The sequence below is a fragment of the Pleurodeles waltl genome, chromosome 10, assembly GCF_031143425.1.
Source record: "Pleurodeles waltl isolate 20211129_DDA chromosome 10, aPleWal1.hap1.20221129, whole genome shotgun sequence".
Taxonomy (NCBI): Eukaryota; Metazoa; Chordata; class Amphibia; order Caudata; family Salamandridae; genus Pleurodeles; species Pleurodeles waltl.
In genome coordinates this window covers 861,218,759-861,245,245 of record NC_090449.1, presented here as the reverse complement: position 1 = coordinate 861,245,245, position 26,487 = coordinate 861,218,759, and the positions used below count along the sequence as shown (strand labels likewise).

The window sequence follows — 26,487 nt, the reverse complement described above, 5'->3', positions numbered from 1 at the left end:
AAAAGGAACCAATCGGGTTCGAAGACATTTGCTCAGTAAACTAGAGTTCAAAATTCCAAACCCGATGGTGGGAAAAAACAATCTAACATGTTATTGGTGTCCATGCGCAAGGTACATCAAGAGAAGGAGTCATACCATACGTAGCTTGCAATTCGAGACATTTCTTAGAAGAAAAACAACTTGCAAATGCTCGAGCCAAACACTAAGTGGCAGAGGATGCTAAGCATGTGTATCTACAAACACACATGATATGAACAAATGAGTGTGTCTATCTGTATAAACCCATAAATACACACACATGTAAAATGTACATACACTGACCTATGTTGTAATGTCCACATGTGTTGTAGTGACTTGAAATTTGACTGTTTAAAAAAGTACTTGCGTGGTAACTGCTCTTGTGGTAGTAATAGCATTGGTAATAGCATTGGTATAATGGCATGGGTGATGTGGCCTCATTGTAATGGAACTGTATCAATATCTATGTGTAACAAAAATACTGAGAAGGCAATACAGAAGCATATTCCATATGGTATGCAATTTTTAATAAGAACTGATGTATTAGATGAAGACAGAGCATGGCATTCAAGCAGCATATAGTTGTGCAAAGCTGGAGAAGCAGGTGATTTGGTTTGTCAGGAATAGGTTGATTATTTCTGACATCAGGTACTTCATATACCTGCTAAGAACATGAAACAAGCTTCTAGTGTTTGCCATAATCACACTGTGTCAGTCAGTACTGCCACTTGCATCCAAGGGTATAATATCTTGTCCTAAACGTTCGGTAAAAAGATTTGAATTTGAAGAATTCTGTATGACTGGCATTTGACTTTCGCCATTGGGACACACTGACTAACCTTCCTTCATTTAAATATCCACACAATGTCACTACTTATCTCATGATATAAACATAAATCAAACAGAGAACCTTTTAAGATGTACTGAAGTGACCCTCCAAAGAGCAGTTCCTATAGTAATGAGTCAGCAATTGAATAATTTCAGTGTTGGATGCTGTACTGAAACTCACCCCTATAATTTTTGAAAATATTATGGCAAATGCGGGTTGCGTGGCTCCATTAATAATTGCACAGATGGTACCAACGACAAAGTATGGCCACTCAGCCTTGTTCAACTTCATAACTTTTAAAAAGGAAACAGGAGGTACATTTTCATTCTGAAAAACAGAATAAGAACCTTTTAATATTCATATATTTAAATACATATTTTTTGTGATGTATAATTTTTCATACATTCATTTAAAAAAGGTTCTTTTTTAAATAATTTAAAATCATTCTCATGTTTTTTTCTTACTCTTGAAAGCAATTGAGAGCCTAAAAGGCACTGTACTAAACTATTTTACAAATGATTTGAAAATAAGGTATTCTACAAGTCTGTCTATCATTAAGGGCGGGCCTCATTACGAGTCTGGCAGTCTTCAGATCGCCAGCCTTGTGGTGGCAGTCAGAACTGCTACTGCAGTGGCATTCCAAACACCACATAAAGAAATTATCCCGATGGCAATGTGGTGGCGGAGATCATAATCCGCAATGGTAGTGCTGCGGATTACGACCTTGTTCTCCGCCAGCCTTTTGATGGGCAGTGCAGGGGTCCCCCTGCCCAGAACCGTTGCAATGTTCACTGTCTGTCTTGCAGACAGTGAATATTGCGAGGGTGCTGGTGCAACCCACGGGTTACAGCATTGCTGGCAGCTCGATTACGAGCTGGAGACAAAATTGTAGCCTGTTAGCCGCTAGTCCAGCGGGCGGAAACCGAGATTCCTGCCCGCCAACCTAGTGGGGAACTCCTAATAGGTCCAGCGGGGTGGTCGCCGTGAAGGCGGCAGCCACCCTTTCGGAGGTTTGGTAGATAGGCTTTCCCGTCTGTCAAACTCATAATGAGGCCCATAATGTCTAAACTTTGTTTGGCAATGGATACGACTGTCAACAGACGTCAAGTAAGAGATGAGTGTGCTTGAATGAAGAAAGGAAGTTGTGTACAGAAGGTGAGAGGATAAGACAACTGTGCCAGTGGGACAAGAATGTACCCGCAGCAAGGTGATTGGGGTTGAAGAGCGCGTGTAGGGGAAAGATGTCAGAAAATGGCAAGTTAGGGGATACGAAGCTGGAGGGAAGAGGGGTTAATGGAACCAAGAAAGAAGTTAGAGGGTCTTCCTCATGAAGTACTACAACCAGGCAATAGAATTGGGGACATGTTGAACAAAAACACAAAATGTCAATGTCAATATCAATAGGATGCAGCAGATGGGAAATGTTTTAACAGAGTAAAAAACAAAATAACAGTATATGAAGAAAAGGATTCTATATAAGAAATAGAAAATTTTAAATCATACATAGCAATTATTAATTTTACCACAGATTCTAGGAGCTTCAACCCAAGAAAGAAACTGTGTTTTAAAGTAATTCAGAGAATGCTCTTACTCTGTCTCTGGCGTTATGCAAATTTACTAAACACCAGCTCACAGCGAAAAACCATTAAAGAAAAAAACACAAAGGGCCTGATTATAACTTGGTCAGAGTGGAATTTACAGAAGCATTACATCTCAGCGTAATGTTCCCTTCACCTGGATTTCTCGGGAACAGAAATGCTAGACCTGATTTTATTGGTTGGAAAATCAACCTGGCTAACTAACATGAGGCTCAGGCCTGTAAGTAAGACCCAGCCTCTGTCCTCACCTGACTCACTCCCATGGCATGGTGGAGCATGGAATTCTCTCACGATGGTCCCCAGCTGTGGCTGCCCCCCTGGTGTTCTCCCTAACCCATCTTTTCATCCTGCACCAACATTTGCTTCCATTTAACACTTTCTCAGAACAAGAAGGAAAAGGAAGTAGACTTGTCCTTGGATTGGGACCATCACATGCAGATTTGGACCAGTGATCCTGCATTCACATGTTAGTCCTTGTTCTGGGGGTATACTTAGAACTGCCAGATTTACATGCAGGGATACCAGCCAGAAATAGTATTTCTGGGTACTCAATGTCTAAGCACAAACATCTTGTCACCTCGTAACTGGAGACTAAGGGGGTCATTCTGACCCTGGCGGTAAATACCGCCAGGGCGGAGGTTGGCGGTAGCACCGCCAACAGGCTGGCGGTGCACCGCCGGGCATTCTGACCGCGGCGGTACAGCCGCGGCCAGAAGCGGAAAGCCGGCGGTGTACCGCCGACTTTCCGCTGCCTATGGGAATCCGCCATGGCGGCGCAGCTTGCTGCGCTGCCATGAGGATTCTGACACCGCATACCGCCATCCTGTTCCTGGCGGTTCGCCCGCCAGGAACAGGATGGCGGTATGGGGTGCCGTGGGGCCCCCGTAAGAGCGCCCCACAAAGAATTTCAGTGTCTGCTCTGCAGACACTGAAATTCGCGACGGGTGCAACTGCACCCGTCGCACCTTCCCACTCCGCCGGCTCCATTCTGAGCCGGCGTCCTCGTGGGAAGGGTGTTTCCCGCTGGGCTGGCGGGCGGACTTTCGCCGGTCGCCCGCCAGCCCAGTGGGAAACCCAGAATGACCGCCGCGGTCTTTTGACCACGGTACGGTCTTCTGGCGGTTCCCGCTTGACGGGCGGCTACCGCCGCCCGCCAAGCTTAGAATCACCCCCTAAGTGGCATGACAATGAGTCACCTTGGTTTTTATGTACTTTGAGAAGCTCAGAAATCAGAGGAGTTTGTCTATTGGGGAAATACTGTAGTGCAGGCAACTCAGTATGAGAAAAAGGAACTTCTAAATAAAGCCAAGGCACTAGCGACTCTTGCTCCTAAATGGACAGACTGAAGCTATCAATACTACGCCTTTTTGCTTAAATCACTATTGTAAAAACAAGAAATTAAAATTCTCTAGAGCAGCAACAAATGTTTGCACTAATGCCATATCAAAAGGGTAGAATTTAAATACTCACAGGCTGAACAACTTCTACATAGATTTCCTCATCTTTTCCCTTTTTAATGCTTCTTACGGAGGACTTCTTTCTCATTAGCATTAACTCTGAAGCTTTTGGTCCAAATCCTGTTGGACTGTTTTCAATATCCACATCCATATCTGCTATACTTCCATATTCATTGTTCGCAACTGATGTCTGCAAAAAGATGCAACATTATGTTTGCAGCTCATTATATTACAAATGGAAAGTTTTTACCATTACTAAGTGGGCCACTTAAAATTCTGCAGCTTGGATGAACTACCATACATTAGATAGTTCACCCACCCGACAAACAGCAGTGTTTACAACAATGATCTCTCTGCTGGTTCCGCAAGGAGAAACTCATAATCGGGTTGCCCATCTTCCACTGGGCCACTGGATCATACATAATTAACAAAAACTATGCATAATATACAAAACCTATCAAACGTTTTTTGAGGTTACATGCAAGTTAACATAATTGCTGGATCTACAAAACTCATGCTGGAATTGGAGATATTGGGAAAAAGATCTGGGTTGGTTATCAATTATTTCTTGTATTATTACATTCAGGAAGCAGCATTAAAGTGCTATTAAACTGGAATGACACCGACCCATACTCAAGGCCAATAATTCAAATCTGTAAATCATACTGGATATGCCTAAATGTTGAACTTAGAAAACATTATAAAATAGTTGCCATATGGATCAGGAATATATTTAGATATTAATTCAGGTTTCTGAACTTTCTGTACATTTTAATGCTCCTAAACAGTCAGGAAAGGTCAACAAAGCTGATGCTTCTCAAATCAGAGCAAATCTATGCTCCAAACAACTGACTCACCCCCTTCAATTACATTATTCTGAACAAAGATATTTTTGGACATGAAGTTGAAATGTATCCATGAAACCATACCATTTAAAGGCAAACCATCTAATGTATCCTTGGGCACTTTCCTAAATTGGGAAAGCATCCATATGTAAGAAGAAAAATGAGATATGTATGTAAAGGTAGCAAGTCCCAATTGTGTTTGAAGCAGCTACCATATTTCGTTTAAGTTTTCTGAGGCACTTAAGGCCGCAAGGATATGTTGCCAATGTGTTCATTGAATTGTTTTGTGTCTTTATTTTTTTGTAGGATAGTGTGGGACTAGAAAAGAAAATGTTCTGAAAGAAGGAAGTCCTTTTGTATGTACAATTGAGAGGAAAATGTTGACATAACAATACATCATCAAGGCACATGATAACCAACAAGAGAAACGTGTGATGTTATATCTAGTTAAGGGTGTTTAATAATGATGTACTGTGGCTCAGCTCTACACTGATATTAAGGGTTATTTGAACCTTCTACCATGCAAATGCTTCACCCAACCAGGTTTACGTCTCCTCACATTCTTTAAATTTGCAATGCTAAACTACATATTAGAACTATTTAATCTAAGGCACATTTGCCAGGTAAGCTCTGGACTCATATAACGAAATAGAATTTCCCCATAAAAACATGATTGAAGCAGTATGACCATATGAGAAAATGTTTGCTATTTTACGCACTGCGTACATAGTAGGATAGGTGGTATTTTATGTGGTTGTGTGTGTCTGAACATAGAACTAAACTAGTTAAAAAAATACCGAAGTATATTGCCTCATTGAATTACCAAATTCTACCTGAAATCGAAAATATAATGAACATTGCTAATTTCTTCACTACAAAATGAAAAAAGGAAATGAAATGAAAACAAAGCTGAAAACGAAAGCTTTGGTTGCCATAGCACTTGCAGTCAATTTCATGCACATATTCAGTAAATGAAAACAATATACAGCATTACCTGCATGGTAACAAGTCTGAAGTAAACCCCCTGCTTAGCCATCAGTTCATCATGTGTCCCCTGTTCCGTGATGACTCCGTCTTCGAAGGCAGCTATGACATCAGCATTTCGAATAGTGGATAGGCGGTGTGCCACCACAATGGTAGTCCGACCTTCTCTAGCCTTAAAATAACACATATATGTATATTATTTCAAGCCTAAAGACAAATTTGCAACTAAAATAACAAAATATTTCCTTTGCTTGCGAGTCCTTTGTATTCATGGGAAGCAAACAAATGTAGAAACGTGTGCATGCTCTGGTTCACAAAGGTCCTCGGTGTGGTCGTCTACTTTTGTACCCACATTTAAGTGAGCCACTGGGAGGGCTTGCATTTCTGTGCAACAGGACTGGAGGAGTATGCATAACATGCTTATGGTTAGTTCTCAAGGTTCCAAGGGGCAACCTAGTCAAGTCTAACTTCACCCTTTATTGTCTCTTGGAACTCTTGGTGAAAACCTATCTGGTTACTCACAGCTACCCAATCTATGACTTTATGTGTTCAACATGCTCTTTGTATGTGAGTTATGAAGTCATTTGTAATATAAGTGCTTAAATTATGCACATACAAATGTTTCTAAAATCTGAGACCAATGTTGGTGGAGCTTGTCACTGCACAAGTACTAATGCTCGTAACTACTTGAAGTTTATGTGACTACAGAGATGACAGAGCACCGATGCAATGGTGACGCAGTACCCTTTCCACCGACATGATGGTCCACCCTCCAGATTTAAATGCATGCGGACCTTTGGGGTCACCCACCCTGGGTTATAACGGTATGATTGAGTAAGGGCCATCGAAGGTTGACTTGTATGTCCAACTGTCACTTCCAGGAAAACCGTGGTGGTAAGGGGCAGTGAAAACTGTAAATGCCCGTCTTGCCATGCGAGTTAACTCCCATGGTGAGGGGGGTATTGAAAAAACTTGAGTTTGACGCATGGCTCCTTTGTGTTGACGGAGTCGTCTGTGAAACTTTCAATGCTTTTTCAAGAACTGCCATGACAGCAGTTTCTGGAAATCCCAGAAATGCCCCCTGGCACGATGGAAATATCTAAATATAGTGGTGGAATAACCTTGTCATGGCGGTCGTAAAGTACTCTGGCATGCCAACAGATAATAATCCGTCAACCAATATATAAATCAGGCCTGATATAAATCTGAGCCTTAATTTGGAATTACAATATTTCAACATTATTTTATATTATCAAACCCTTTAAACAAAATATATTTTCTCCTGCCTAGAATATCAACTTCTTCTACAGTAACAATGATGTTTAAAGCAGATTGAAGGAGGCTGTGAAACAGTCTCAAAATGTTACTTTGACTTGATAAATGCTGAGTCGTGCACATCTAAATTATTTAGTTAGAGGTCTTACAAAGCAGCATGAGCTACCTTGCAGTGATGTAAGGGTGCTGTATGTGCCAGGGACGTATGAGCTTGGGATGGACTCTATGCACTCGGGGTGGAATCTCTGCAGGCATAAGGATACTACTCACAAGTACCTTTGTGAGTACTGACCTTAGACTTCAGGTCTAAACATAGACTTTAGTTCTAAAATAAGGTTTCAGGTCTAAGTTTACCTTTGTGAATCGGGCCCATCCTGTTTACAGATTGAAACCCTGTTTAACCGCTTATTTTTAACTCTGAGAGCAAACCTGTGTCTCAGCTCTAGTCCTTAAATGTAAAGCTGCACACAAATCAGTCATTTCCACTCAACGGTTTTACTGGCTGCATAAGCACATAAATGATCTCCACTGTGCCTTTTGCTGGCACATCCTGTGAGTAAGGTTAGCACTACAGCGCTTTAACAGAACTCTGCACTGGCCTAGATCATCTGGCCCACAAAGCTGTATCCTAGACTATCTGCATATTATTTTAATCATTTTAACGTAAAGAAGGCCCTTTGCCAGTTGGGTTAATCCTCCCAGGCATGGTCTCCAGGCTATCAGCCTGGACAAGGGTAAAGTCCCTTTCCATCCAACTGCGGCATTGGCCTGGATTATCTGGCACACAAAATTGTATTCTATTACTATTTGCACAACATTTTAATTGTTTATCTATTGTCACATTTCTATATTGAAATGATTTTAATTACTCAATCAATAAAGGTTTAACTTGTACAGCTCACTCACTTTTTTCTCCTGTTTAAATATGATTATTTCTGACTACACTCTTCGAGAATCAGTTGATCATTCCAAGTATTTTTCAAAACTATTTGCAGAAATCAAAGCATGATAATGATCTTTCGGTATCTTTTATGTTGTTTTTACCTCTTCATTCAAGTAATCTCCTCACCTCTTGCATAACTCTGGTCCTCTAAATCACGCACCCCATTTTACGTATTGTTTTGACTTCTCGAACCTTCTTCGCTGCTCGCTTTAATATGTATTTACAGCTTTGCTTGCTTTAGCTGAGGCACCAGTAGTTACACAGCTTTTCTCCTACCTAGGATCAGGTAAACCTTATCTCCTTCTAGCTCTCTTCTTTCTCTGGAGAAGGACATACAGAGCTCAATCTCCTATTTGTGGACTTAACTGTGGCTCATCTTTCAAATTATTCAACTATGCCTCGTTTCACCACCATGTTGTGACAGTGACTTTTTCACAACTATATTGTAATATATTAATATCAAATGAGGAGGCACTCAAATTTTACTCATTTACATAAATTCTCAAACAGCAACAAGTGTGCGCTGTTCTTCAAAAGTATTCTTTACTGAACACATCTTGAAAACAATACAGTGCAACATGAGGGGCTTCTTCAACATTACAAAACAAAGCCTTGTGCTATCAAAACTTTTCGCAGCATCACTTTTACAAGTACAGCTGTCCTAGTAACATAACCTTTTGATACTTGGTACCTTGACTAAGGCATCCACCTGGTGTTCTACAACTTTATCCATGAACAATGGACTCTCTTTCATTGACATCGTACATATAATTGGAAATCACAATACACTAATACTAGACATTGAGACAAGTGCAAGCTCGAAGGCTAAGTGCAGACATGCCAGGTTGGAATGCCTGTAGCCATAAAGAAGCTCCTTGTGTTGGCAGTGAAAGGGTTTATTGTTTTTCAGATGTGTTCATTAAAGGAGTTCAATACACCATTGTCAGTATTTGGGAACTGATGTAAATTACTACAGTTGTATTGCTTCCTGATTTGATTTTGTTTTTGTCTGCTTCGGTAGCAGCTGGGAGCTTTTCAGCGTGTGCACTCGCTCACTGTTTGGGACTGATTTTGGGAGAGCTGTTCCATATGCCTTGTCTGCGATGTACATTATTATATTTTAATATGTTTAGTAAATTGTAGATTTCTGTATTTCCGCACTGTGTGGAGGGATGACAAATCTTTTTATGTTTGAGATTTAATTTTAATACAGTTTTCTTGCAGTGTTTTGGCTCTCAGGAATTTAAACAAGATAAAGGAGTTGTAGGGCACGGGGAAGTAGATATTATTCAGGCATTCAACTTCGAATCTTTTGTAATGAACACACACTAACATGCACACGAATTACTAGTACTGGCTGGAACCTCCACACGGAATACCACCAATTACAAATTAAACTATTGGGACGGGGGAAAACCAGAGCAGCCCTGCATTTAACAAGTGAAATTTAGAAATGTGTTTACAAGCAGGTGATAACTGTGTGGGTGGTTGAGTTGTGTAGCGGGGAGGCTGGGGTTGGGAACGTTCCCTGGCAAAGGAGATCTTGGCTGAGGGCTGGGGTGCAGAACATTTCTGGGCTGAAATCACTGACCTTTTCCTCTGTAACTTTACTGGCTAGATATTCAAGCTAGGTTCAGGGTTTCTGCACCCAGGTTCTGGAACACTTGACAACTTATAATTGAGGGGAGATGAAGTCCACATAGAAATACAGCCCTGCTAAATATATAGTCGGGATTTTAGATTATCTCTCTCACTTTCTCAAGTCAGCAAAGGGGATAGTTCAAATTCCCAAAGGAAGGCGTGCCCAAAAGTTTCTGGGTGAATACTCACTAATGTTAGCCTGAAGTCAAAGGCTTCTGCTTTCTGCGAGCTTGTGTGATTTCATGCAAACCTATCGAGACAGACATTTTTAAGCAATTTAAAACACAAAGATTATGATAACCTGAAGGCTGGGTTTGCCAAATGGTTCATTGATGACATTTACACCCAAAATGAAAATATGTGTGAATGAGTATAGCTAGCTGATCAGTGTAGCCCCATCATTTAGACTTGCACTTTGAGATACTTATTCTGAAAAACGATTTTTGCACGGCCAGGTGGGAGAAGGGTGGGCACTCTTCAGAACCAAGGAGGACTGAGGCGAACTAATTCTAATTCATAGGATATTTGCCTACATTTAGTGTGGCCACAGGATGCAAAAACACCAGTTTAGATTCTTATAAAATATGGGAGCCTGCAATCACCGTACACGAACCTGTCTCTAATTTTCATGTTACAAGCGACTTGTGACATTTCTAAATACTGGTAGTGAAGAAATGTTGTGATTGCTCAACAATAGTGAGTTATTACAGCTGACTTTTGATGTTGCTGCCAGAGTCAACAGCTAGTGCAAAAAGACAGATCACAGGGTATCAGTACCACTGTAATTTAAACAAGGAAAATAAGAACTGATAATGATTTTCTAAAAAAGAAAACGTGACCAGCAGAAAGGAGATATTTATGGCAAAATGATTCGTTTTTTCCACGCTATGGGCCAATACCAGAGAGGTAGAATCTCTGCAGGTCTCTACATAATCTAAGCCACAACATGTTTTAATCTAGTTTACATTACAATGAGTCTAATATAATTTGCAAGAAAAAACAACTGCGTTTTGGTGTGTTTACTTTTGCAGTAGAGTCTGCTTTTATTTCTCAGATCTGCAATGAACATGAAAGCAATACACAAAGGATTTATGCAGTTTGTGCGAAGATGATGGTGTGACTATGTATTTAAAGAATAAAATATTCGATCCCCTACATTCTGCCTCATTCTCATATATGATAATGTAGTTCCTCAGTGGTACTCTAAGGAGTACTTTTTCCCATTTATAACAACTTGTAGAATATTCTCCTGTGTGAGGTGGCTGTAACATCCCTATCCCCCTTCAATGGCACCACATTGTCCTCGTACATACTATATAAAGACTGGACACAGGGAATAGCGACACTGATAATAATCTGGCCCAATATCACTCCCTGCATCACCCACTAGACATTAATTTCAAGTACCCCTTCTTGAATCCTCTATTTCAACAGAAAATGCAATGTTTGAGTTTTTGTATAACTACCACTCTCTGTACTAATTAGGGAATGCATTAAGATGCTTACAGTAATATTGCACCTTTTAGTCACACAAATATTTAAATCAGAACATCTGTTTGCCGTCAGCACAAATGGTAATGGCCACTATAGTAGTAGTCAATGTTGTCTATGAAATATTTGCTGCTTGGCAGTTGAATTGCAGCCGTCGTTCTTCGTGGACAAATGCAACATTTTAATGCCATATGATCTCTATTAGGACATACGTTAGCTGTAAGTGGAAATGCACTCATTGTTGTCTATAGAATGTATGTGGGGGCTCCTGGGCGCTGTCAATGGTATTTAATTCATTGATCTTCATATAACCTAAAATGATTTTATGTAACCGATGTCCTCAATGTTGTTATTGGTAAGGTCATATGCGATGCCAGCAATGATGTAAAGCAACACCAAGAGAAGCAAAAGAAAAGAGGGAAAGTATAAACAATATAAAAGCTAACGGGTACTGGAGATGGACAGCATATGCACAGCAGAAGTAGACTCAGGACAAAGCCAAAGCCCTTGCCCACAGCCAAGTACATACGAAGCAGAACTGCAGACCATGCTGAGAGCATACTGCAGGCTGTGGTATCTGAGGCTGGGGCCCACTGCATGCAAGGCATGATTGACAGTCAAGACGTGCTCACTGGGCAATGCTGCAGGCCATTACCAATAGGCACTGTGTGAAGATCTGCTGAACATAACCCTAGGCAGTTCTAAGAGGTACTAAAGTACTGGGCAAGGGAAGCATTAGATACCAGGTGTGGCCAAAGGACATGCCTTTTGCCCATTGTCTAGTGGGCAGAGCTGTAGGCCATTCTCAGAAGGTAATGGGATCGCTTGCACAGGATACAAGGCATGGTTACAGACCTTGCCATTTACTTTCTGGGCAAAGTTACAGGCCATGTCTGGTTTATCAGGGGCAAGTAAAATCTAGACATTTGATAAAGTATGTCATTACAAAATCCAAAATTGTCACTAAAAAACCTATTAAATGTTATTTGTCTCTCTAAGGGACCAAATGTGCACCCATACTCAGTTCAAGTTCTTACCACTCTGATTAGGAATCAGTCTTTGCAGGTTGTCATTGGTGCCCGCCTTCAAGCACACCTGCACTCTCTGGAGGAGAGACAGTTGCCCTTCTACTCTCCCACCTTAGGTGCTAGGAATATCCATGGCACTGTACCCATGCCAGATCCATCAACAGTAGAAGCAAATATTCTAGTCCTGGCTTGGCATGGCCGTGAACAGACTAAAGGTGAGTGTCTTTGACGTCAAGTTCTTGGTGCAGGTGCCAAACTGGGGGCTGCAAGTTCTCTCTGGCCCCACTGGGTGGGTGACACTTAGGCTGAGGCAGCCTAGGCAGGCTGGTCAGGACTTCGATAGCTGCAGTCCTCCACAGGCCAGGTACAATGGGGAGGTGTAGCCCAGGTGTGGGCAGGCCAAAGCAGACAGCTGGGGCTACACACAAGCCGATCTCCTCTGGGCAGTTGCAGTCACAGGTAGTTCCATCACAACTTGAACAGGCACAGCCTGCACTGGCCAATCTTCAGCTGGTAGTTGAGGCCTGGCACAAGCCAAACTTGACACAATCACAGCACCAAAAGGGTTTTGGCAGTTGAGGTAGTGGAGTCACAGTTCCTGCTAGAAATAGGCAACAGATCACTTTGAAAAAGTCCTCTCTTCTGAGTGTCCCACAGACTCCCGGTAGCACTGCATCTCACTTCTTTCTAGACAGTCTCCCCTCATCTAGAAATGGTAGGCTCCTTCCCTCTCTAAGCAGCCAGGCAAGCATGTAGACACATTACGGCAGATACACCGTTCCTCCAACAAGGAATTCAGATCTCAGGTGATGTCCCCTCATCTCTGGGAGGCTAGCTGTTAGGCAGACACCAATGCTGGTTGCACACCAGTTCTCCTAGAAGTTTGAGGAACACTTCTGTCCTTGGCCACAGAGGACTTTGAAATGGAAGAACAAGTTAGGTCGTGGGGGTCTTCCTTTACTGCACAAACAAACAGGAGATGCACATTCCCGGTCTGACACTCTAGAACCTGTTTAAACAGGTTCTACTTTCAAGTGTTCTTTCCGGGATGTTCTCCAGACATAGTCTTGGTGTGCTGTGATTCTTTTCACAGTAGTTTTCAACCTACAATACCCACAACAGAAGCACAAAGAGGTGTGGGGTTTCTGCACCTGGTTGTCATTAGCCTAACTTAAGGAGTACTCAAGGAAACACAACAGTGCTGGCTTCTGCTAAAGGTTTTTTCACCTTGAACAACAGTCAGCAGTCCCACTCCTTACCCCTACCATTCACCAAAAGATCAGTATTTGGGAAGGTTAATCAGAGCTCCTTGCTAACCAAAATACCTAATCAAATTTCCAAAAAGAGCCCTGTCACCACTTCCCTCACTTCAGTGTCTAAGTCTCCTTCCTTCAGCTACATGTATGTGAGCAATACATTTCCACTGTCTGGGAATGCAACCTCATCTCCTTGTTAAAATCCACAGGCCTCCATTGCTCTGTCATTCACATACACACACCCTGCATCTACCATACACATTACACACACTACCACACATAACAAACGCTTGGATCTTAGTAAAAGGAACTGGTAAGGACACAGAAACAGAACTTAGTACAAGTGGGCCAAATGCTTCAACTCCAGAGACTCTGGAAAATATGTCTCGTCTCACCATGGGTTCTCAAAACATTGTATGCTGCCACCACTGCTCCATGTGCTACTCCCATGACTCCCATGACAGGGACAGTAGGCCACTATCAGTCAATGTGAGCATGCGTGGGGTGCCCTTCCAGAACACAGGACAAGTTTAAAATCTTCTCACTGTCATGGAACTGCGACACCAGAACCAAAAATCAACAGTCAGTATACAAGATGCATGCAGTCAGGCAACTGGGCAGGAGAACAGACCCATATACCATGCAGGGGACATTCTTGTTCTAACACTAAGTGAGTAAAAATATGCTTCATCTTTCTTGGTATACACTGAAAATCAATAAAGGTAATTTATTTCGGAACTATGACATCACTTCTTTGAACATGACAACACATTTTAACTAGATAACTTTAATTTTGTGAATACAAAGGCTAGTGGACCTACAATGGCACTTTGAAAAAATATGACAGTCTTGGGGGGAAATTCCTGTCGTCGTCTGATAACACTTTGTCAGCCTGCGATGACTTTTTGTAAATTGGTGTATTGTGAAGACATTTATTGACCGTCAGAGAAACTGCATGCTTTCTTCTTAATTCATTCTCTGTTAGTTGTTTCACTGGAAAAATGTTGAAGGGTGTCTGTTAACTGTCTACGGAACTGCATCCTACCTTCGCAACGTAATCAGTGTGAGGACATCTACTTATTGCCATTAGGATTGCTACCTTTCTTCTAATAATGCATGGAATGGTATCTGTGAACTCTCAGTGAAGCTGTATGAGGACAACTGTTCGTTCTTTGATGACATATGTTGGCTGTGATAAAACATGAAGCCCTTTATCTCCATGTAATGGATATGGGATATGGGATACCATATTAGGGATGCCATTGATTATATTTTGGTTATGTCTTATGTGATGCCACAAATGATGTCAGCGGCAATGTCATTTGTGATGATATCTGTAATATCATTGGAACATTCATGAGTACTGCTGGCAGATATACATCTTAACCATTACTTACCAATATCACTAGCCTTTAGATTTATATTGGCCACAACATCCCTTCAACTGAAGTTTGTCATTTTTTATGCTGAAATTATTAACAAATGAAAATAAACTGATCACATGTAACCTGGGCATTCTTTGGTAAATTTGACATACATTTTGAAAAAAAGAGAGACGCAAGCATTCAAATTTAGGGCGATTTTATGAAGCAAGACTTGGAAGAAATGTTGGTTGAAGGCCAGTGGATAGCCCAGTAGTTGGTACTATAAAGGTACAAGATGCTACTTGGCCTTGCCCAGTAGTTAAAGGGAATTACTTGTAGGCATGCCCTCCAAGAACTTAAGGCATGGATCCTTTGGATAGGGCTTGGCTACAGCCATGCTGTATCCAGTACTGACTGGGCCTGATGTGGAGGAAGTATAGGATTACATTTCCCAACAAATATACCAAATAAAGTAAAAGGGTCTTTATGAATCTTTATGTTTATAAAACATACACATTTCCGGAAAGTCAGCTGCTTAACCAAAACCCTCACCTAATGAATTGCTCATGACCTCATAAGTCATCAAACAGGGGTGTATGTTTGGGGGCATCAAGGGGCTTACTGGGGCTTTGTACCCCACCTTCCGAGCTTTTGTTTCTTGGTGCTGACCTGGCAACATCCAGGAAAATTAAATAATAACACATTATTAAAACATTTTTGATGTGTTGATTATTAAAAATAATACTCCCTTTGAAAATCACTTGAAAAATGTAACTAGCTCTTCTTGATTACTTAGCTAAAGAGATCACATTTTTAACAAGTAGCCTCATGTTTCAGCAATACTCATGCAATAAGAAATTTTATTCAAGCAGTGCAGTAATAGGAACCTTGTCTAGTGCTGCTTGCACAACTGCTTCACTTTCTGTATCCAGGGCAGAGGTGGCTTCATCTAGCAGAAGTATCTTTGGTCTGCGAACCAGTGCACGAGCAATGGCGACTCGCTGCTTCTGTCCGCCACTCAGCTGGGCTCCTCTTCCTCCTACCAAGGTGTCAAATTTCTGTAAAGACAACCACAATATATTAGTATTGGCACAGTAGAGTTAGCTGGAGCATGCTGTAGTTATTTTAGGGGGAATTTATTTCCACTGGTGCTTTAATCTTTCATAATCTAATGCTGAAGATGAATTGTGGCCCATGAGGTAGCCAATTGTTGGTGTGCATCAAGCAGCAAATGACCAGTGACCATGTAATAAATCCCATTATTTTCCAGGTACAGAACAGCACACTTAAAGGTATATAGTAATCGTTTATGCGGATTAAGGCAACAATAAACCAAAACGCATTCAATGACGGGAGAAATCTTAAGTAAACAAACATTCACTGCTCTCTTCAGTTCCATATATAACTAACTCAAAGGTGCACAGAGAGGAGGGCATGGCAGTATGGCACAAGTGCACATCCCAAGGCTCAATATTTACAGTGATGTAAAGTTCGGAATATAGAACACCAATAATTTACTTTTTTGAATTATAGGAAAGACACATAAGGAAAATACATGTGCACTTGGAAACTGGAAACCACTTTTCAGCAATGCTGATTCTGGAAACTGAATTGGATCTGTAGAACTTCTGTCAAATCTGACCCCAGCCCTACAGTCCACATAGTAGTTTTTGTGTATGTATATACATGTGCCCGGGGACCAGCATTGAAGGTCGCTGGCATGTTTCTGCAAAAAGCAGTGGAGACAGCCTTAAAACCTGTGACATGGACTCTGATCTGCTAGGTACAGGTTTGCGCATGGTGCCCATAGCAGAAAACAATACACAGCTTTCCTGAAAAGGAATATGACCCTAGCAGGCTTTATGAGAATAAGGGGAATTGTAAAGCACTCCAAAGCATGTGTAAATTGTTCAGTCTCCCTCACCCTACAATGCAGGAAAGAGACAAAAAATGAGTGAGTTAATACATGAGATTAAAATGAAAAGCAAAAGTAGGATGAAATTAAAATTGGTTAGACACACTAAGCATAATTTAAATAGATTTGTCTATAAGTTGTGACTTACTCCTGTAGTACTCCTTGCTTACTCTCGAATTCCAGGAGTAAGGCAGGAGTAAGATAGGAGTATCCTTTGCTTACTACTGAATTTAGGTGTGATTTGGAGGTACTACATTATACTCACTTACTCACAGTCAAATCTTTGTGGACTGGGCCTATTATCTTGCTCTAATAATTGACGTGTAGCACTTAGAAAGAAGCCTCTGACTTTCTCACATTTGACTAGCAACTTCAGCAATCCATTATCTCTGCTGTCTCGACTTCTTCAATCAGCACTGGTCATGTAAGTAATCAAATTCTACCGGTGCACACTTTTAATCTCATAACAATTTGTCTATACAGTTCCGACTTGTCTTTACTGTGGTGCTCCAGAAGGAAGCTGGCCACTTAACAACCTCAATGAACCCTACAAGTTCAAACGATTGAAGAAATGCCCTGGAGCACACAAGATGAAGATGTCCACCGAAATATATCTACAATCCAACTTTTAATTTAGTCTTAATGCTTCCACCACTGTATCACTCGAGGACACGGTTTTAGTAATACTCTCTGGCGCTAAGGGAATATGAGATATAGCTCTCTGTACATGAAGTACAACATTTCAAATTAGTGCCATTACAAGGAATTGTTGATATTTACCCTGATAAAGTTGTGGGCGATTCCCCATCTTAACAAAACATCTGTTGGGTAAAAAGGTTAAAAATGCAACAACTGAAAACTGGAAGCATGAAGACTGGATTGTTGACATAATCACAGTGGACATCTTGATTATGTGTACTCGAGGACACTTCATCATGTAAGTGAATTGTCAGTCACCTTGCATCCCCAATAAATTTTGAACACATTCAAAAATTGTTAGTTTGGAGTTGAAGGCCATCCTCTGCACCACTGACGCCCACCCCCTGCTGCACATGGCCACTGTACCACAAAAATGGTAGGTATAATGGCAAGCATCCAAAGTGGGAAAGGTGCACATCATGCAGCAGTCTCCACAAAAAGATAAATAGAATACATCCACAGCGCTTGGTGGGAAAGCCAAAACTCATCATCTTGGCTGCTGAATGGAGATTTGAATAAAGCACTGGCAGCACACCATTGGTTACAAACGTCCTAATTATCTTTAGGATGAATTCCTACAAAAAATGCCTAGCATATCTATAGCTATCTATATATCTATATCTATATATATCTATCTATGTATATAAATATATAGGGAAAATGTCACTTACCCCGTGTACATCTGTTCGTGGCATGTAGTGCTGCAGATTCACATGCTATGCATATATTCCGCCATCTAATGTTGGGCTCAGAGTGTTACAAGTTGTTTTTCTTCAAAGAAGTCTTTTTTTGAGTCAAAGGATCGAGTGACTCCTCCTCTCGGTAATAGTGCGCATGGGCATCGACTCCTTTGTTAGATTGTTTTCCCGCAGAAGGGTATAGGAAGGAGTGATAGAGTGAAAGAATGTAAATGTACAACTAAATGTAATAAGTAAATAAGAAGTCCATGCACATGTAAATATATATATACAAATAAGAACTGCAACGACTACAGGCTTCCGGGGAGGAGGGAGGGTGCATGTGAATCTGCAGCACTACATGCCATGAATAGATGTACACTGGGTAAGTGACATTTTCAGTTTGATGGCATGTTTAGCTGCAGATACACATGCTACGCATAGAATAAAAACAGCCCTCCCAAATAAGCGGTGGGTAGCCTATAGGAGTTAAAGTAGTTTGAAATAATGTTTTAAGTACAGCTTGACCAACATTGGTCCGTTGCTTTGAAAATACATCCACACAGTAATGCCTTGTAAACGTATGTGGTGTGGACCATGTGGCAGCTTTACAGATGTCTGCCATTGGTATGTTTCCTAAAAATGCCATAGAAGCACCGTTTTTCCTAGTGGAATGAGCTTTAGGGGTTATCAAAAGTTGTCTTTTTGCTTTAATGTAACATGTTTGAATACATCTTACAATCCATCTAGCAAATCCTTGTTTAGAGATAGGATTTCCTTTATGTGGTTGTTGGAAAGCTACAAAAAGCTGTTTAGTTTTCCTAAACTCTTTTGTTCTATCAACGTAGTACATTAGAGCTCTTTCAGCCTTTGAGTCTGGCTGCGGGAAGAAGACTGGCAATTCCAGTGATTGGTTAATATGAAAAGGAGAAACTACTTTTGGCAAAAATGTTGGATTTGTTCTAAGTACAACTTTATGTTTGTGTACTAGGAAAAATGGTCCTTCCATAGTGAATGCGTGTATTTCACTTACTCTCCTTAATGAAGTAATTGCTACTAAGAAAGCAACTTTCCAAGGGAGAAATTGAATATCACATGAATGCATGGGCTCAAATAGTGGTCCCAGTAATCTTGTGAGCCCAATATTGAGATTCCATGCAGGAACTGGTGGTGTTCTTGGTGGAATAATATGTTTAAATCCTTCCATAAAGGCTTTTATGACAGCGACTTTGAAGAGAGAAGTATGTGGTATGGTTTGTAAGTACGCTGATATGGCAGTAAGATGAATTTTAAAATAGGAAAAAGCTAAATTTGCTTTTTGTAAATGAAGGAGGTAGCATACAATATCCTGTATTGGTGCTTTAAGTGGGTCTATATTTGTGAGCTGACAGTAGTAAACAAACCGTTTCCACTTGTTAGCATAGCATTGTATAGTTGTAGGTTTTCACGCTTGCTTTAGAATTTCCATATATTCTAATGGAAGGTGTAAATATCCAAATTCTATGACTTCAGGAGCCAAATCGCTAAGTTGAGAACACTGGGATTGGGGTGCCTGATTTGACCTTTGTTCTGTGTTAACAGATCAGGTCAGTTTGGAAGTTTGCAATGTGGTACTACTGACAGATCTAGGAGTGTTGTGTACCAGTGCTGTTGTGCCCACATGGGAGCTATGAGTATCATGGTGAGAGAGGTGTGACGCAGTTTGTTGACCATAAATGGAAATAATGGGAGAGGGGGAAAAGTGTAAGCAAATATCCCCGACCAGTTGATCCATACAGCATTGCCCTTGGACAGAGGGTGTGGGTGTCTGGATGGGAAGATTTGTCATTTTGCGTTTTCGCTTGTTGCGAAAAGATCTATGTCTGGTGTTCCCCCCATTTGAAAGTACTGTTGAAGTACCTGAGAGTGAATTTCTATTTGTGTATTTGTTGCTGCGTCCTGCTTAGTAGATCTGCTAGCTGTTTGTGTATCCCCGGGATGTACTCCGCTAGCAAGTAAATCTGATTGTGAATTGCCCATTTCCATATTGTTTGGGCTAGAAGGGACAATTGAGATGAATGTGTCCCTCCCTGTTTCTTGAGATAATACATTGTTGTCATATTGTCTGTTTTTATTAAGACTGTTTTGTGTCTGAGTAGAGGTTAAAAAGCTTTTAGGGTGAGAAACACAGCTAACAATTCTAAATGACTTATGTGAAAAGTTAACTGCGTTAAATTCCATTCCCCTTATATGGTTAGGTTGTTGAGATGAGCTCCCCAACCTGTCATTGACGCATCTGTTATTATGGTCTGAGGCACAGGGTCCTGAAATGACCGCCCTTTTATTAGGTTGTTGTGATTCCACCATTGTAGAGATTTGTGAGTTTGGCGGTCTAGCAACACTAGATCCTGTAATTGACCCAGTGCTTAAGACCATTTTTGTGAGAGACACTGTTGCAGTGTTCTCATGTTTAGTCTAGCATGCAGTACTATTGCTATGCATGATGCCATCATTCCCAATAGTTTCATGATGAATCTTACAGTGTAACTTTGATTGGGCTGTGTTTGTGATATGAGGTTTTGAAAAGCCTGTATCCTTTGTGCATTTAGGTAGGCTAAGGCTTTTTGGGTATTGAGAATAGGTAAGGTTGAACCTGTGCTGGTTGAAGATGTGAATTTCGGTAATTGATTGTGAACCCTAATGTGTGTAGGGTATCTATTGTGTATTGAGTGTGTTGCTGGCATTGTATAATGATGCTTGATTTTATTAGCCAATCGTCTAGATAAGGAAAGACATGTATGTGTTGTCTTCTTAGCTGAGCTGCTACTACAGCTAGGCATTTTGTGAAAACCCTTGGAGCTGTTGTTATGCCGTAGGGAAGTACCTTGAATTGATAGTGTTTTCCTGCAATTACAAATCTTAGGTATTTGCAATTAGCTGGATGTTCGGGAATATGAAAGTAAGCATCTTTGAGATCTAAGGCAGTCATGTAATTTTATTTTTGTAGTAGGGGAATTGCGTCATGCAGAGTTACCATGTGAAAATGTTCTGATAGGATATATAGATTTAGAGGTCCGAGATCCAGAATGAGTCTGAGAGTACCATCCTTTTTTGGTATGAGGAAATATAGTGAATATACCCCTTTTCCCTGTTGTAGTAGTGGAACCATTTCTATTGCTTCTTTTAGTAATAGAGATTGCACCTCTTGCTTTAGCAGAACGTTGTGTTCTGGGGAGAGTCTGTGAGAGCGAGAGGGAATGTTTGGAGGAGTAGAAATGAGTTCTATGCAGTAACCATTGCGGATAATTGAAAACACCCACTGATCTGTTGTGATGTTTTGCCAGTGAGAGTGGAATTGTTGCAGTCTTCCCCCCACAGGAGATGTGTGGGATTGTGGGATGTTGAGGAAGTCATTATTCTTGGGGAGTGGTGACACTCTTTGAGGTTTGAAATCTGCCTCTGGCTCTAAAGTGTTGACCTCTGTAAGAGTCTCTAAATGATTCCCTTGGATAATAATGCTGGGTTTGTTTAGGGTGTGATGTGGAAGCCTCTGTAGTTTGGAGTCTTTGAGGTTTGAAATTTGCCTCTGGCGTAAAAGTGTTGACCTCTGTAAGAGTTTCTAAATGATCCCTTTGGATAATAATGCTGGGTTTGTTTAGGGTGTGATGTGGAAGCCTCTGTAGTTTGGAGTTTGAAACCTCCCCTAAACTGCTGTTTGCAAAAGGAACCACGGTAAGGTGTGGTGTATATAGGGCTCCCATGGCTTTTGCAGTGTCAGAGTCTTTCTGAGTTTTTCAATAGTTGTGTCAACCTCAGGTCCAAACAGATGCTCCCTATCTAAGGGCATGTTAAGCACTGCCTGCTGTTATTTCCAGTTTAAACCCAGAAGATCTTAACCATGCATACCTACGAATTGTTATGCTAGCGTTGATACTTCTAGCTGCAGTATTGGCTGGGGCAGATCTAATTTGGTTATTGGTGATTGCTTGTCCCTCTTCAACAATTCGTTGTGCTATTTTTTGATGCTCTTTCAGCAAATATTGCAAGAATTCTTGCATTTCATCCCAGTGTGCCCTGTCATACCTTGCTAACAGGGCTTGGGAATTGGCAATACGCCATTGGTTAGCTGCTTGTGTAGCTACCCTTTTAACAGCCACATCAAAGTTTTTGCTTTCCTTGTCAGGGGGAGGAGTATCCATGAAGATTGGCTATTGGCCATTTTCCTTGCAGCACTGACTATAATAGAGTCTGGTGGTACCTGTTGTGTGATATAAACTGGGTTGGTTGGCGCAGGCTTGTATTTTTTATCTATTCTTGGGGTTAAAACCCTAGCTTTGACAGGTTCCTTAAATATGTCATCAGCATGTCTAAGCATACCAGGCAGCATTGGTAAACACTGGTAGCGTGAGTGAGAGGAGGACAATGTGTTAAAAAGAAAATCCTCCTCCAAAGTCTCAGCATGCATCTGAACTCCATGGTATGCAGCTGCTCTAGAAATGACCTGAGTGTAAGCTGTACTATCCTCTGGTGGTGAAGGTTTGGACAGATAGGGATCTGGGTCATTTAGTGGAATAGGATCTGGGTCATATAAGTCCTAGAGGTCCACTATATCACCATGTGAATATGCATGAGAATGTGTTTGTGAGGGCAATGGTGATGGAGTAGTAGGTGGTGGAGAGAAAGAAAGCTGTAGCAAATGTGGTGGAGAAAGCTGTAAAGGTGATGATTTCTCCTTTCTTTCAAATATCTTTGCTGGTGGTGGAGCAGTATCCAGAGTCTCTTGAAACGCCAGCTTTCTCTTGGTTTGTGGAGGAGAAGAAGCAATAATTTTCCCTGTCTCCTTAAGAATATGTATCCTTCTTTGTTTACTGTCAATAATTTCGAGGATTGGCTAGATATCAGAGTCCTCAGAATGATATTCAGATGCTTTAACTCCCTAGGGGGATTGTTCAGTAATTGTCTTTTAATCGGCTCGAAAGTCCTGTGTCCCCTGTATAGAAGGATTTTTTTGGCTCCGAAAAGGTACCTCATTTTTCTGGTCCTGAAGATACAGCCTGTGATTTCCGGACGTTGAGTTTTCAACTCCGAAGAGTGTGGACGTCGGCTCGGCCGTGTAGCTTTTAATGTGTTTGCTTGACTCCGGCATCAAAACAGGTGTGGCCTGTTGATGTGGTGACTTGCCCTTTTTCGGCGCCAAACCTGAAGGTCGGTTGCCGATAATTTTCTTTCGGGTGGAACCATGGCTTTCTTGCAGTGGTGCACCCAAGGCCTTAATATGTCTTTTGGTAGTGGGTGTAGGGGCAGGTGTACTCACATGCTGAGCCGCAGTGATCGGTTGGCTGTGTTCATCCGAGTATGCTCTGGAGTCGGTGTCCTGAACTGAAACAGCTGTCTGTGCCTGCTCTTCCTCTGAAGGGTGTTGGTGGACTCTGTATGCTTCGACGCCATCTCTAGTCTCCTTGCTCTCTGGTCACGCAGTGTCTTTTTTTGACTGGAATGACAGAAAAGCTTCACAATCTTCCTCTCGATGTTTAGGAAAAAGGCAAAGATTACATACCATGTTTTGATCGGTGTAAGGGAATTTCGTGTGGCATTGAGGACAGAATCGGAATGGAGTCCGATCCATCAGGGTATGGCGTGGTAGGCCTGAACAGGCCCAAGTAGGGCGTGAGCGCCCGAAAGGGTGTTTTCTTGTTTTCGACGGTACTATCGACTCAATTACAGATGGAAACGCGATCAAAGCAATACCGACGGTAGAATAAAGTTAATATAAAGTTTCTGAATTGAATGTCTCGGAGCAAGAGGAAATATGTCCGAACCCAACAGCGGAAAGAAAACAATCTAACAAAGGAGTCAATTCCCATTCGCACTATTACCAAGAGCAGGACTGACTTGATCCTGTGACTCGAAAAAAGACTACTTCGAAGAAAAAAACAACTTGTAAAACTCTGTGCCCAACACTAGATGGCGGAATATATGCATTGCATGTGTAGCTGCAGCTACACATGCCATCGAACATATACATAGATAGATAGATAGATAGATAGATAGATAGATAGATAGATAGATAGATAGATAGATAGATAGATAGATAAATAAATTGATAGATAGATAGATAGATTGCTTGATAGATGCTTTCAGGTGGAGGGAGGCCTCATCCTTCGCCAGAGCACACAGTTGGTTCCCCTGTCACAGCCTAGCGAGTGTCCTTGAGAAATCCTCATGCTCCTCTGAGGTACCGCCAGACATCACCTGCTCTGGTTGCTCATTGCTGCCACTCAGGTCTAACTATACTGTCCCTGAGTGAACGGCAGGGGTGACACATTGTTTTCCAAAGTAAAGAAGTGCAAGAGACTGTGCTTGTTTTTTAAAAATTTTGTAAAACAAATGTTGTCATAATTTGCGGATACTCTGCGATTTTGGCAGCAAAATGTTTATAACAAATGCTTTTTGGTCCCCACCCTGTCCCCTTCTCTTTTTTAAAAACTTTTTTTTCCTAAAGTGGCTGCCCACATTTCCTGTTTGAAGTGTTGGCAGCCAATCAGATCTCAGCTTGATATCTGTTGGATCCATGAAGGATCCATGTCCCTGGATATACAAATTTGTTTTTTCTTTAAGAACTCATACCTACTGAACAGACTTACACCAAATCAAAAAAGGGCTCTTTCTAGACCAAGAGCTAGCTTTCTGAAAAATTTTGTGTAAATCCGTCTAGTGGTTCAGGCTGTAGCTGTGTCTAAAGACTCTATGGGAAATTGCATGGGGAAAATGCGTTTTGAGACTCCCCTTTCTTCTTGGCCCCCGCATGACAAATCATTCCAAAACTTTCAGGACAGCAGCTGCACTGAGGTGCCTACTAATTTTGAAAATGTTGTAAAGATTCATCAAACAGAGCCAAAGTTATTGGCAAAACTATAAACGCATTTCCTATGGAAACTAGGTCTTAACTATAACTATGTCCTGGCGACTGAAGTAAGTGATATGTAGATAGATAGATAGATAGATAGATAGATAGATAGATAGATAGATAGATAGATAGATAGATAGATAGATAGAGAGATAGATTTGTATATATACATTCACTGAATAAAACAAAGAATAAAGTAACGTTAAAATTAGGTGAATTCCTCAGTGGCAATGTTAACTTTTTGAACTAAAATAAAACACAAAAATTCAGTAGTTACAGTTAGTAGCACTAACTATAACTTGCGCCTCCGCCATGCACTAAATATGACCTCATATGACATCACTTATTACATGTTCTATTACATCACTGATGACATCTCAAATGTTATTTATCAAGAAATATCACTAGCGAAGCTACACTAACATAACTGATAGAACCACTTGGTAATTGACACTGGCATGTGCTGTTGGCTTGCACAGAATCCTTTTGCATCATGGCAGTCAGGGGCTGCGCATGGCACCACATGACAAAGAGGACAAAACAATTCAATTGGTCACAACACTTGATCATCTAAGGAGCAAGCAATATTCATTAATAAAATGATTGTCCTTACATCAGGGAGCTTCATGATGAAATCGTATGCATTGGCTTCCTTAACAGCTCTCTCAATCTCCTCCATTGTCACGTCTTCACGGCCATAGCGAATGTTTTCAACTATAGTGGTATCAAAGAGAATGGGTTCTTGGCTCACTACTCCAATAATCTCTCTGAGATACCTCACATTTAATGATCGGATGTCCTCGTCATCAATGGTGATCTATAAACAGAAACACCACTTTTGTTAGTGGCCATCGCCATAACTGAAAATCAACAATGGTGACAAGCCACCAAGAGAAAACTAGCAAAATTAAAAATGTCAAAACATTTAAAAAACGATAACCGTGCACCTAAATACATGGGCAGATATATATGCATTTTCCTGGGTTGACATTGCAAAACCTCACTAGTGACAGTCACAAGCTTGCATTGAACTCATTCAAATGATTACAGCTCTATCAACATATGGTGCAAAATCTTGATATTTGGCCCTTCACGGCATTCATGTTGGGATTTGTACACTTTGAACTCAATGGTTGCACGTACCAAAATCAACAGCAAAGATGAAAGATGAAGAAAGGTACATCGTCATCTTATTGCACAGCATCATCAGATCTCCATTCCTTATTAGGAAGTTATATGGAGAGATAGCTTCACAACAGACAGGGTAACTGGTCATCATGAAACTACATCTACAACCTCTCCAAACAAATATTGTGTAGATACATTATTGTAAAGAATAAGAATAAACTAGTTTACAAATTCCCAAATTAACCAGAATTGTATTAGTTACTTACCGTGCCATATTCAGGGTCATAAAATCTCTGTATGAGTTGAACAGTTGTACTTTTTCCACAGCCACTGCTACCAACTAAGGCAATGGTTTGTCCACTATGTACCTTTAAGTTTAGGCCTTTTAAAACCTATGAAGGTGAATAAAAAAATGAAATGTACATGAAACAATCAATATCTACTGATTAACAA

At 41.0% G+C, this 26,487-nt stretch overlaps 1 protein-coding gene across 1 annotated transcript in view; it reads right to left on the bottom strand.

The window, feature by feature from the left end:
• LOC138261971 (ATP-dependent translocase ABCB1-like) overlaps positions 1–26,487 on the bottom strand; it is a 519,774-nt gene that overhangs the window by 180,530 nt on the left and 312,757 nt on the right. The window contains 6 exon segments of the mRNA XM_069211572.1: positions 1,028–1,174; positions 3,916–4,092; positions 5,742–5,903; positions 15,617–15,787; positions 25,520–25,723; positions 26,301–26,426. Of these exon segments, the coding sequence (XP_069067673.1) occupies positions 1,028–1,174; positions 3,916–4,092; positions 5,742–5,903; positions 15,617–15,787; positions 25,520–25,723; positions 26,301–26,426 (987 nt within the window).